Source organism: Carassius gibelio, chromosome A5 (assembly GCF_023724105.1).
Source record: "Carassius gibelio isolate Cgi1373 ecotype wild population from Czech Republic chromosome A5, carGib1.2-hapl.c, whole genome shotgun sequence".
NCBI classification, from domain to species: Eukaryota; Metazoa; Chordata; class Actinopteri; order Cypriniformes; family Cyprinidae; genus Carassius; species Carassius gibelio.
In genome coordinates this window covers 28,972,081-28,985,919 of record NC_068375.1, presented here as the reverse complement: position 1 = coordinate 28,985,919, position 13,839 = coordinate 28,972,081, and the positions used below count along the sequence as shown (strand labels likewise).

The 13,839-nt window shown below is 36.3% G+C and overlaps 1 protein-coding gene across 10 annotated transcripts in view; it reads right to left on the bottom strand.

Annotated features, from left to right (window-relative positions):
* The window catches only part of LOC128010245 (splicing regulator ARVCF), a 200,852-nt gene that overhangs the window by 46,331 nt on the left and 140,682 nt on the right, over positions 1–13,839 (bottom strand). For all 10 annotated transcript variants that reach the window (XM_052593005.1, XM_052593010.1, XM_052593003.1 and 7 more), the window contains one exon: positions 81–583. In XM_052593005.1, the coding sequence (XP_052448965.1) occupies positions 81–583 (503 nt within the window). The remainder of the gene's footprint in view (positions 1–80; positions 584–13,839) is intronic.

Sequence of the window (13,839 nt, the reverse complement as noted above, 5' to 3'; positions counted from 1 at the left end):
ATTTACAACCCACTTTACAAAGTTTGTGTTCACGATCACAGTGCTAAGTTCCAGTATGCAATTTAGTTATCATATCTTACCTGTGATAAGTTCCCGAACTTCCATATCATTGGTTTTCCTCAGCAGACGTATGAGAGCAGGAATCCCGTCACAGCTCTTGATGGCCACCTTGTTATCATGGTCCTTGCCGTAGGAGATGTTTCTCAAAGCTCCGCAGGCCTTGCGATGGACTTCTGCTTTAGGGTGGTCCAGCAAGCCCACCAGCACTGGGATCCCTTTAAGCTGCCTAACATCTTTCTTTATCTTGTCGTTTTCATAGCAAAGATGCTGCAAGTAGGCGGCTGCATTGGATTTGACTGGATCGATGGGGTGGCCTAGCATAGCGATGACCTCAGGCAGGTCTGGGTCCCTCCAGCGCGGGTCTTTGCGGATGCTGTCAATGGAGGGGGAGCGTCTGCCGCCCATGCGGTCCAGACTGGCCATGCTGCCCCTCTCGGGCTGGGCAAGAGGTGCTGGGTACATGCCATGGATGTAGGGGTGTCTTTCATCGATTAATTCAGTCTCTGTAGGGTCCTCATAGCCTCTGTAACCAAATGAAGAAAAATAGAGAGATTTCAAAGAGGTTTATCAGTCATCCAATGGTATTAACAACACAAAGAGCAGGACAGAGTGAAAAACTATATTTGAGATATGTCATGCTTTATGATTCTTCAGAAAAGAAAGTCTGCTATAGTCACGGTATGATATAGTAATATAGTACAGAGAAAAATGTGACTGCTTTAGTTATTAACTATGGTGTCAAAGAGTCCACAAAAAAAAACTGCTACCATTTGCCTATTAATTGTGTCTGTCAGGACACTGATTTTCTCTCTTTCTTTAATTAAAGATGGATGGGATGGGATACAGCATGAAGGAAAACAGAGAGCCAGCATGGCCCAGAGCAAATATAGAACAGACTGGAAACAGAGAGAGAGAGAGAGAGAGAGAGAGAGAGAGAGAGAGACAGATGGATAGGAATCGATGGGTGGCTTCCCTACTATGAGTAATCTGAATAGAGGAGAGCGTAGTAAAACATCACTCCCACTGGGAGAATCCCAGCTCTGGACTTTTCTGAGAGCTCCCTGTCACAATCAAACAATCAATATATCGGGATAGGAAATTAAAAAATCAGCATGCATTTCTGAAATGTTCATTGTAAATTAACACTGATACTGCTTTGAAAATGTATAGTTAAAGGTGCTGTAGGGAACTTTTGTAAAAAAATATTTTTTACATATTTGTTAAACCTGTCATTATGTCCTGACAGTAGAATATGAGACAGATAATCTGTGAAAAAAATCAAGCTCCTCTGGCTCCTCCCAGTGGTCCTATTGCCATTTGCAGAAAGTCATGCGCTCCCGGTAAAAAACAACCAATCAGAGCTGCGGTCCGTAACTTTGTTTGTGTTCAAAATGTAGAAAAATGATAAGCGAGTACACCATGAGTACACCATAATAAGCGAGTACACCATGAATCCATTTTCCAAACCGTGTTTTTAGCTTGTCCTGAATCACTAGGCTACACCTATAATAAGTGTTTATATTCTGAATATTTTAGATTGCTTCGGGGGTACCGCGGCGGAGTAACCCAGTACCTTTGTGATTCTTCATAGACATAAACAGAGAGAAGTAGTTCCGGCTACGATGTTCTTCCGCAAGACGCAAGCAGTTCTGTTTATTAACCGCTAGAGCGTCAAAAGTTCCCTACTGCAGCTTTAAAGTAAATCCTTTTTTTTACATTTGGTAGCACACAATTGCTGTTTAGGCTGCTACTGCTACTGTGCTGTTTTAGAAAGTGTGAACCTTTTCATGGCTACTTCACCACCAGCCAACTGAAGAGCCCAATGGACTGAAAATACAGTTTACAAACAAATACTCAGTGGGAACATTTCCTGGTACTTCAGGAACCTTGGAAATTAACCATTGTATGATTTCATTAAAACCGAGCTGAAACTGACCAAAAAGTGCTGTTCATGGTGTGCAAACATATTTCCAAAAAACTAATCCACTGCTCCGCAGATGGTAGCAAGAGATTTGCCTTTCTTTGAGGCATCACACAAACCCTGAAGTGGCAATGACCGATTTTAACTTCTGAAGTGAAACAGTGGTTTTAAATATAGAAACTGATACACACATCATCACTGTATGCCATATGGATTATTTATTACAACCTATACTAACATTGAACATTCTGCAAGTGTTCATACTGCAGGTGGCTGGAGGCTCTCATGAGCCCGTGATATTTTACAGTGTAGAGGTTGGAAATAACATGTCAGGGGGTGTGCTGTACACTGTATCAGGGAGGTTACATCAATCTCAGATAGGAGTCTCAGCATGCTTCATTATCAGTGTGAACAAAACAGAGTTGTCCCTTGTGGTGGTACTTCGAATTTGGCAAGAAATATTAAATCCCTGTGCCACACACTCACCATCACTCTTTCTCTCTCTCCATTTCCAGCTCATTTTCTGTCCTCATCTAACTCAAGGTGGGAAAAACAAGGTGTACCAGACATTCAGAGCACTAGGAACCAAACGTGCAAATATAAAGCCACCACTATAATCTGACAGCATTCATGAATGCATAGAGGAAACGTTTAGATATTAATATTTTGCTAATTCTTTCTTTTTCATTTGTAGTCTGAACAGAAAAAAAAACGTAAAAATTTTGTAAGTGATGGAATCTGATCAGATTCCATCACTTACAAAATTTTTAAGTTTTTATATATATATGAGATCAGATTTCATTACTTACAAAATGCTAGTGCAGGAAAGACTGCTAAAGACTGGATTAGAAAAAAACAAATTGGATTTACGCACAGTTTGAACAAAGTCTTTGATGTGTGACTTGACAAAATGGGCCACAGCTGAGAATGTTGGCGGTTTTGAGGGATGCACTTTTAATGAGAGTTTTATGTTAATTATGTACTGCAACTTTGGAGGTGATCTGAGGGCACATTACAGAGGAAGGAAATCTCAGCAAGCTGTTACACGACAGTGCTTTAAATAAACAGTTCATAAATCTGACATCATAAAGAGATGATATGGCCATGAAATGGGGCATTAACTCTATGATGGTACATGACGAACACATCATCTGATTAGTCCATGAGGAAAGAGAGTTTTAAGCACACTAAACAAACATGTTGACGATGACAGAACGGGTATAACATGTTGACAGATGAGTCATCTCTTAGACACAAAACTTTTCTGAATTAAAAAAAATATATATATTCAAGGACATTAAAGGTCCCCTTCTTCGTGATCCCATGTTTTAAACTTTAGTTAGCGTGTAATGATGTTGTTAGAGTATAAATAATATCTGTAAAATTCTAAAGCTCAAAGTTCAATGCCAAGCGAGATATTTTATTTAACAGAATTCGCCTGCAAAAAACGACCCATTTGGACTACATCCCTCTAGTTCCTGCAGTAATGACATCACTGAAACAGTTTTTGACTAACCTCCGCCCACATGAATTCACAAACGCTGTTATTTTCGTCTCTGAGTCCAATCATCTTTGTTTGGGCTTCCCAGGGACGCTGTACTTGGTGATTAACGGTTACAATTTATGTTTAACTCGGTTCCCGAAAATTATAATCCACATGTAAAACTATGTGCAGCACATTTAGCTGAGGACAGCTTGCTGAGTACAACTTCCTCAATCTCAATCAGTTAAATGCCAGATTCGCACAAAGATTATTCTTGAAAGATGGAGCAGTTCCCTCTTTGTCTGGAGAAGGCGTTGTTTATGGACCACAACTGGTAAGTGTATTTTATTATTTAAGTTGGTGCGTTTAACAGTTTCTTTAACTTATTACACAAAGGGCAACGCTGTTAAGCTTTGTTAACTAGATGTTAGGGCTGTGCAAAAAAACGAATGCGATTTTCATGCGCATCTTGTCAGTAAAAACGCTCCTGTGATTAGAAGAAGAAATCTCCAGCACGTGTGTTCTAGTCCAATCGCGTTTCCGGGAGGGCCGCATGCACTCAGCTGCTGTGGAATCACAACACCGGAACCGCTGGCCCAATCAGAAGTCGTTACGTATTTCTGAAGGAGGGACTTTATAGAACAAGGAAGTCATCAGCCCGTTTTTGTGACCGTGAAAACAGCGGTATGCAGATAGGTGAATTGTGTGAAAAATACTGTGTTTTTTTACATGCGAAACATGAACACATATTATATTGTAAACTGTAAACACAATCAAAGCTTCAATAACGGGACCTTTAAGTTGATCAAAAGAAACACATTTTACAGTGTAACAAATAATTTCTCCTCACTGTGCAATAAAATGTGAAATACTCAACTGTCTATACTTATATGTTCGTGACTTAATATATCTTCTCTACCCTCATACTCTTTAATGTAATTAATTCTTTAATTTTTCTATAGCAATGTACATACAATATACTATTTACTGTCTTTTTGCTTTTTGTGTATTGTTTTTACATAGTTATTTTTAATCAATTAATTTTTGTTATCTGTGTCTTGTCACATGTAAATGTGTCTGTGTACTGGAAACTTCTGTCACCAAGAAAAATCCCTGTCTGTGTAAGCACGCTTGGCAAAAAATGCCTTTCTGATTCTGATTCTATTTTTATTTTTAAATGCTGTTCTTTTGAACTTTCATTAAAGAATCGTAATTGTTTTTTTTTTTGTTTTTTTCATGGTTTCCACAAAAATATTAAGCAGCACAGCTATTTTCAATATTGATAATAATAAGAAATGTACCTAAAGCAGAAAATCATCATATTAGAATGATTTCTGAAGGATCATGTGACACTGAAGACTGGAGTATTGTCTGCTGTAAACTCAGCTTTGCCATCACAGGAATAAATTACATTTAAAAATTTTGAAAATGTAAAACCATTATTTTGAATTGTAATAAGATTTCAGAATATTAAGATATATTACATAAGAGTGTTTCTTCTAGCAGCACTTAGTCCTTTAGTAAATTAAAATATGACAAATTATGCCAATCATGTTTCCTATGTGTTTAGTCAAATGTAATCAGGGACAGTCTAAGTTGTGGAAAAGTTAATGGGAGAAATTGAACGGTCAATGTGGTATCTCCAAGGTGGCCACAGAGTGAAATGACTTTGCATATTTTGACAATGATAAACCTACTACTCATCTTCTCAATTCTAATGTTGGTTTGCAGTTCACTGAACACTGCTGCAACGACCAGCTCTGGTCACCATTCATTACCATCACCATTTGTTTTGTTATTGTAACATGCCAACAGATTTCATGCAAATTAAGAGAGTGGTTACTGACCACATGGTAAATTTGGAAGCATTTTATTGCTTTGGAAATGCCATCCAAGTGCCATTTAGTGTCAGGATGATGAAATAATCACTAACTGACGTAATGTCTAAATTGCGACCAGTGCCAGACCTGTTGGGAGCAAACCAACATTAACAAGGCTGGCACTCAGGATACATTATTTCTACTTGAGTTAAACAGTTCAATACTCTTCCCACCAAGACTCATGCTGATGCAAATAATGAACCAGAACAGCTAATACAGAAAGGGCATACAGGCTTAGCCAGCATGACTCATGTTTGATGATGTGTATGACCAAGTATAATATGATTTACAGAGTGACTCTTCCAACCATTATTGGAGTCATCTCATCTTGTTATTCATCCAGAAAACACCAATTCTAAAGTCTTTAACTGTTTCAAGACATTCTAGAAACAGTAGAGAGCTATCTGACTGGAACTGAGATGGTTCTTCCATCTAGTGGAAGGTTCTTCCAGTGGTCAAACTAAGCACTGGACTAAAGATGACCCTGCAGCAGCATCTTATTTTAAGTCCTTTTCATCTAAAACAAAGCTTGAGATTGAAAAGATTGCATCAGCTTACACAAAACGGTATTCCTCAATTTATCCAACAGAAAACCAAGCGTAACCTCTTAGACTCCCTAGGCACTTATTAAGAGTGGTAATTTGAAGTTTATGCTGCTGGTTTACCTTAAATCGGTGGATTCCACTAGAAATAAAAAAGGAACGGACATATACTTTATCCAAAACCAAACGCAGCCTCACTGCTGCATCACTTTTAGACAGCATTTACATATAAAGGCACTTCTTAAAAGAACAGTTCATGAATAACTACCTATTTACCATCATGATGTTCCAAACCTGAATGTGTTTTTTTTTTTTTTTTCTGTGAGATACAAAAGAGTTTTTTTCTCCAGTTTTGCCCACCGGATCAAGGAATCAGTGAATTAAACTCAAGTCAAGAATAGCATCAGTCAATGAGCTCTTCTTTTCTATGAACTCATAGAATTTGGTTTACAAATCAAGACAAACGATTTGATCAGCGATCAGACAATGATAAACTTTTCAATGATCTGTTTACAGCTTCGGAATTAACAGCTAGTTGGAGAGGAAGATTTGTGAATAACTTTTAATTTGAAGACCAATTTAGTTATGGTCCTCACACAGAGCAAGTATACTATTAGCTTTCAGCTATCATGACTAATTTAAGAGACTTTATGTCATGCTTTTTAACAGCCTTGGTTAATGTAATTGTATAGACAATACCATACAAAAGTCTTAAAAATATCCATGTTTTTGTAACACAAAATAAAATAATATGTGTTTGGAAACATATAAAGGTCAGTAAATGATGAATTTCAGCCAAAATTCTGTGCCAAAATGCTTCTGCCAGAACTCATTAGAAAGATAACACAATGCTGTCAGGAGAAGATTGAAATTGGATATGACCAAAAGAACAGATCACTTTGAGACAATGAGAGGGTTCAAAATTATTGTTCACAACACTGCTATTGTAGAGACAGTTTCATCTCTTCCTCTCTTTCACACACACACACACACACAAACAAACATTGAGGGGTTTGCAAATCTAAATGATTTAAACAGTTCAGATGCATGCTAAACCCTGTGGACTGAGTGATGGGAATGTCAAGATTTGCATTTAAATTGCTGCCATTGTATGTAGTAGTGTATTCATAACACGTGAACACACTTCGACTACACATTATGCTCTTCCACTAGATGTGGTGCTCTGAAGTTATTACAACAGATTCAATGCCTTGATAATGAGCCAAATGTTCTTCATGTTCCAGAAATATGTGTGTGTCTGTTTTTTGTTTGTTGCCAGCAGAAACCATGGTTATGTGCCCATTTCTACATCCATTTTGCTCTCTCATCATTTCCTTTCTCTGAATTATTTATTTCTAGATTTGTTTGGATAAATGGCTATGCCTCCGATAGAAAAATAGGAAAATGTTATAATATCCACTATTAAAATGAGCAATTACTTTGTGGATTAACGATTCATGTGAGAAAAAAGAAAGAGATCTTTCACTTCATTTGACAAATCTAAAAATGATTAATAAATCATGAATCACAATAAATAACAATAATAATAAAAAAAATCACAGATGCTATTGCACTATAAGATACAGTTCTTCATAGAAATGCCCCCAAAATACCATTGTACCATTAAACAAAAACAACAACAACAACAACAACACTATAGTGTATTAAGCAATTGCTGTATTGTCTTCATGTTTCATTGAAAAACACCCACATAAATAAAAATCTAAATCTAATTAAAGTTTAAACGCTGTTTAAAAGCTCCATTAGTGATTATTCCAATACTTTTAAGGAATAAGCACTTGTAAAAAAAAAAAAAAAGAAAAAAAAAAAAGGAAGAGACCACTCATTTCAGTCATTTCTACTGGAAACAAATTACAATTGTTGCGGTATATATTCAGGAATCGGACCGAATCGGACAAGATTCGTTTGTTTGGGAATCAGACTACACAGATTGCTCTGAATGTTCTGTAGATTCAGAAACTCAGAATATTTTAACATTGTATTCCACTTCACAAGAGGAAAAATACATGTGTGAATACATATCACACATATCAATATTTTTTTTTATTGAAACTGGTATTAAATAAGAACTCTATTCCACTCTACAGGTGCTAGTCATATAATTAGAATTCACTAATTCCATACAAAAAGTTAAATGTGTATATTATATTCATTAATTACACACAGACTGATATATTTAAAATGTTTCTTTTAATTTTGATGATTATAACTGACAACTAAAGAAAATCCAAAATTAAGTATCTCAGAATATTAGAATATTGTGAAAAGATTCAATATTGAAGACACCTGGTGTCACACAATAATCAGCTAATTAACTCAAAACACCTGCAAAAGCCGTTCAATGGTCTCTCAGTTTAGTTCTGTAGGCTACACAATCATGGGGAAGACTGCTGACTTGACATTTGACATGGAGGTCTTGCCCACATGGAGGGCAAGACACAAAAGGCCATTGCAAAAGAGGATGGCTGTTCACAGAGCTCTGTGTCCAAGTACATTAATAGAGGTCAAGGGAAGGAAAAGATGTGGTAGAAAAAAGTGTATAAGCAATAGTGATAACCGCACACTGGAGAGGATTGTGGGACAAAACCCATTCAAAAATGTGGGGGAGATTCACAAAGAGTGGACTGCAGTCGGAGTCAGTGCTTCAAGAACCACTATGCACAGATGTATGCAAGACATGGGTTTCAGCTGTCGCATTCCTTGTGTCAACAGAAAGCTTCAGAAGCATCTAAAGACAAAAAGGACTGGACTGCTGCTAAGTGGTCCAAAGTTATGTTCTCTGATCAAAGTAAATTTTGCATTTCCTTTGGAAATCAGGGTCCCAGAGCCTGGAGGAAGAGAGGAGAGGCACACAATCCACGTTGCTTGAGGTCCAGTGTAAAGTTTCCACAGTCAGTGATGGTTTGGGGTGCCATGTCATCTGCTGGTGTTGGTCCACTGTGTTTTCTAACATCCAAGGTCAACGGTGCCGTATACCAGGAAGTTTTAAAGCACTTAATGCTTCCTGCTGTTCACCAACTTCATGGAGATGCAGATTTCATTTTCTAACAGGACTTGGCACCTGCACACAGTGCCAAAGCTACCAGTATCTGGTTTAAGGGCCATGGTATCCCTGTTCTTAATTGGCCAGCAAACTCACCTGACCTTAACCCCATAGAAAATCTATGGGGTATTGTGAAGAGGAAGATGCGATATGCCAAACCCAAGAATTAAGTAGAACTGAAGGCCACTATCAGAGCAACCTGGGTTCTCATAACACCCGACTCCATGCCACGCAAAACTGCTGCAGTAATTCAGGCAAAAGGAGCCCCAAATATATATTGAGTGCTGTGCATGCTCATACTTTTCATGTTCATACTTTTCAGTTGGCCAAAATTTCTTTTTTATTGGTCTTAAGTAATATTCTAAGAGGTACTGAATTTGGGATTTTCCTTAGATGTCAGTTATAATGATAAAAAAATAAATAAACATTTGAAATATATCAGTCTGTGTGTAATGAATGAATATAATATACAAGTTTCACTTTTTGAATGGAATTAAGTGAAATAAATCAACTTTCTGATGATATTCTAATTATATGACCAGCACATGTAACATTACTATATAATACATTTTACCAACTCAGATCCCAAGACTAAACTTCCATATAAGGATGGAATATTTTTTTTTCTCTTTCTGCCTGCACTATATAACTGTTGACAGTTCAACATGAGCACATAGAGGAAGTGGTCCCTGGTGGTCTCCGGGGAGATTTCTGTATGACGACCTTATGGCTGCTCCGCTGTGGCACTGGTGGCAGGTGCAGGGAAGCACAGCCAAGGAGCGATGAACCATTAGAGATATGGCTGGAGACGAGACGCCCCCTTTGTCTGGCAGTGTTCACCAGAGACTATTAATCACTCTGACAACAAGAGAAATAAAGATAAAGAAGAGACCTCAAGTCGGTGAAACCAATTAAATGCACAGAAAATGTCTAATCCATGCAAACACGGCGCGGCCAACCATTTCTTTGCTAAATGTCACAATTTCGGCTGTTTTATAATTGTGGGTTTCCAAACTGCAAACTGCATTAACATATTCATCTTACACATTCATTAGCGATATTTTGTCAGCATGGGTTATTGTGAGAATGCCAATAAAGAATGCAAAATGCAATACTTTGACACTTGGAGTAAGAGGGGTGAGATCATTAATAATTACACTATAAATTTGACACAGATGTACACAAATACATTATGGCCTGAAAAACAGGAGGTGGTTGTGTATGCTGTTTGTGACAGTGACTGGCTACTGTATATATGTGCGCATCCTAATTAAAAAGAAACTATGTTCCTGCAACACACAGGACTGGCAAAACTCCTACAGATGCTCATAAGGAGTAATGTGTTGATACTGACTAGAGTATGACAAGGAAAATATGTTTCACGATAACAACATCTCTCCTTTCCTGTCTGCTCTGTCTTAGAAGATAAAAATACTGTAAAAATGTGCGGTCTTCATTTAACAAAGAAATAACTTAGCAAAAAGAAGAGCTCTTCATTACACAAATGCAGACCTCTGCTGTATGTAAGCTGTCATCATCTTTTCATTTTATAATCTCTGCAAAGAGCAAGCTGTGGTCAGAACAACCGAAAATGTTTTAATGGGTAAATATATTTTAATGGGTAAAATGGTTTTTAACTGTCTTTGGTTGTGAAAGCAAAGGTCGCTCAGCTGAACAGGAAGAACATTTAGGGGTGGAGAAAAAACTGAGACCTCACTTACAATTATTTTTTTTTTTAGCAAAACAAGAAAAATGTGTGATCTCTAGTTTCAACATGCATCCATCCATCCAATATCAGACTATACCAATAATATATTATTACACATTTACTAAATGACACATACGTACACTGAAAACAAATTACTTGAAAAAAAAATCACATTTGACAAGTACTAGCTACTGAAATTAGCATTCATGAAGAAATCAAATTGAATTGCACTAAGTAAATATTGCTTAATTTTATTTAGTTAGGAAGTTTTGTTTATTTAAAGTAATTAAGTTTATTATTTTACAATAATGCCTAGCGTTTACCAAAATATTAAGTAAATCTCCGTTTACTGAAGTAAATAAGTAGATTTTGTTATATATTTTTTGTTCAAGATTTACATTTACTTCATTTTATGAATATACATTACTCCATATGATTATGTAAACATAGCTAATTTCTTTTTTGATTAATATAATCACAAACTAGGGCTGTGCAAAAAATCGAATGCGATTTTCATGCACATCTCATCAGTAAAGACGCTCCTGTAATTAGAAGTATATCTCCAGCACGTGCGTTCAGATCATGGTTGCCAGGTTTTCACAACAAATCCTTCCCAGTTGCTTCTCAAAACTAGACCAAAACTAGCCAGGAGGTTCCCCGATAAAAAAAAATTCTTTGCGGGATTAAAATTGACGTTTTATGGCATGGTTGCCTTTTATGGTAAAATTCGCATTTTAGGGGCTAGATATCACGTTACTGGTATTGTCGCCACAAAATTGATTTTAAAATCGGTGGTGATTCTTTGTCGATTTTGAAAGCGATTTTGTGTTAGTTGTCGGTAGACTACGGCTCTGTGTAGTAACTGCCGCTCCACCTGAACCAGTGTGGCCAAGTCTGCGGTTGTTTTCCATGTCCGCGGTTCGAAGCAACCCCAATACCAATAACGTGATATTTAGCCCCTAATTGCGAATTTTACCAAGACAACCATGCCAAAAAACAAAACGTATATTTTAACCCCGGGAAGCAATTTTGTAAAAATCTGGGAACCTCCTGGAATCGCGATTAGTTTTGGACTAGTTTTGAGAAGCAACTGGCAGGATTTGTTGTGAAAACCTGGCAACCCTGATCTGAACACACGTGCTGGACATAATACTTCTAATTAAAGGAGCGTCTTTACTGATGAGATGTGCATGCAAATCACATTTGATTTTTTGCACAGCCCTATCACAAACTATTTTGATTTGGTCTATACCAGGGGTTCCAACTTTCATGTAGAGTTTAGCTTTAACCCTAATCAAACACCTGAACAAGCTAAGCACCAGCATTGAGAACCTCTGGTCTATACCTTTATCACAAATCACACAACTAAAATAGAATTAAATCTTTTATTTTTTTCAACATAAAAAGTTAATTGAAGTGAACAAAAAATTGTGTATAAAATGAATAAAAAATAAAGTATGGCTGAATAATACTTCAAGTGTCTGCTATTGTGTAATAAAATTCAATCTCTATTACCTACATAAACTGCATTTGCTGCACCATACACCGTTTCGACCCCAGGAGGTATCAAATAAGTTACAAAAAAACTTAAACAGAACAAGATGAGGTTTTCACCCGACAAAGCTAGGTAGTATTGATATAGCCAAAACTGCATCCAACATGAAAAGCATCAGTCTATCTTCCTCCCCACACCTCAAATGTGTATTGGAGTGAGGTCACCCTGTAAATGTAAATGAACACAATTTGTGACATTAAAACAATGATTTAAAACATTTAACCACAATATTTATTAGAACAGGTAAAAATAACATCAATAATGTTATATACGGCAATCTATGCATAGAATACATTTTCATTTAGTCATTTAACAGACAGTTTTATCCAAAGCGACTTACAAATGAGGACAATAAAAGTGATCAAAACAAACAATAGAGCAATAATGTGTAAGTGCTGTGACAAGTCTTGTCTGAATATGAGAATTAGACCAATCACTACTTCTATATAGTCATCAACTTACACACTGGCTTTGTTTAATACCATCATAAATCATAAATCATAAAGAAGCATAAACACACTTTTACTAGCCCCTTCTATTCACACTTGTCAAAATGAGTCCTATTAAACAATCGCCGATGGCCACAGGTACAGTACTTTAGAGTTAGGTAGTATGTTAGTTTAGCATAGCGACAAAATGTGACAATTTATGGGATTACTACAATATTGTGGCTCTAAACTCACTCTATACTATGCAATTGCTTTATTTTAGTATCGTTAGCTAGCTAGCAGTTACAACATTTACTAATTTCCAGTTAATTCGTGCTCATGTTTTTCCAATCTTGCTCAAGTTTTTACTTTGTGAATCTCTAAACTATTGAAAAGATTTTCATTATGTAAGTCGAACGTTTATGTATAATGAGTCAAGTAAACAAGAATCAAACTCTCAAAATGCTAACGGTATTACTAATTAGAAATCTTAAAAAGAACTTACCTTAAACAGGAGAAAATCCAGCCATGCATCACCTCCATGACAAGCCCAACCGTCTGTCTCGGATTAAAACCACTGGTAGAGTGTCTTGTCCCAACACACAGTGGCAGATTCAAGCGCTATACTTTTAGATTAAAATTCAGGCTACTCAATATTTCTAGATTTATATGCAATGATTATATATAGAATATATAGAATATTTACTCTTCCCCTGCAGATAATTAAGATTACATGAATTAAATAAAAATTAAAATTGTTGTTCTTATTGAATTGTAATATTACAAGTAGAACTTATGATGGCTAATGTAATAAATTTACAACAAAGTTATTTTTTTCAGTGTGCGAGTGTGTGTGTGTGTGTGTGTGTGTATAAATAATAAATAGTTTTATGTATTTTATCCAGTATCAGAGTGTACCAATTAGGAATAAAGATTATTATTACATATCTAATTACACATTTTCATGGCATTATTGGTATCATACAGAACAATTATATAATGTTTTTATTATTATTATTAAATTAATAAAAATTAATCAATAATTATAGTTACAGCTATTATATTTTATTATGTAATAGTTAATAATTTACCAGTGCTCCTTGATATCTTGTTGGACAATGAAAGCCAGTTCTGTTGAGTAATAACCTTCCATTATGTGAAAGAAGAACCTGCATCTATATGCTTCTCAAGAGCTGGA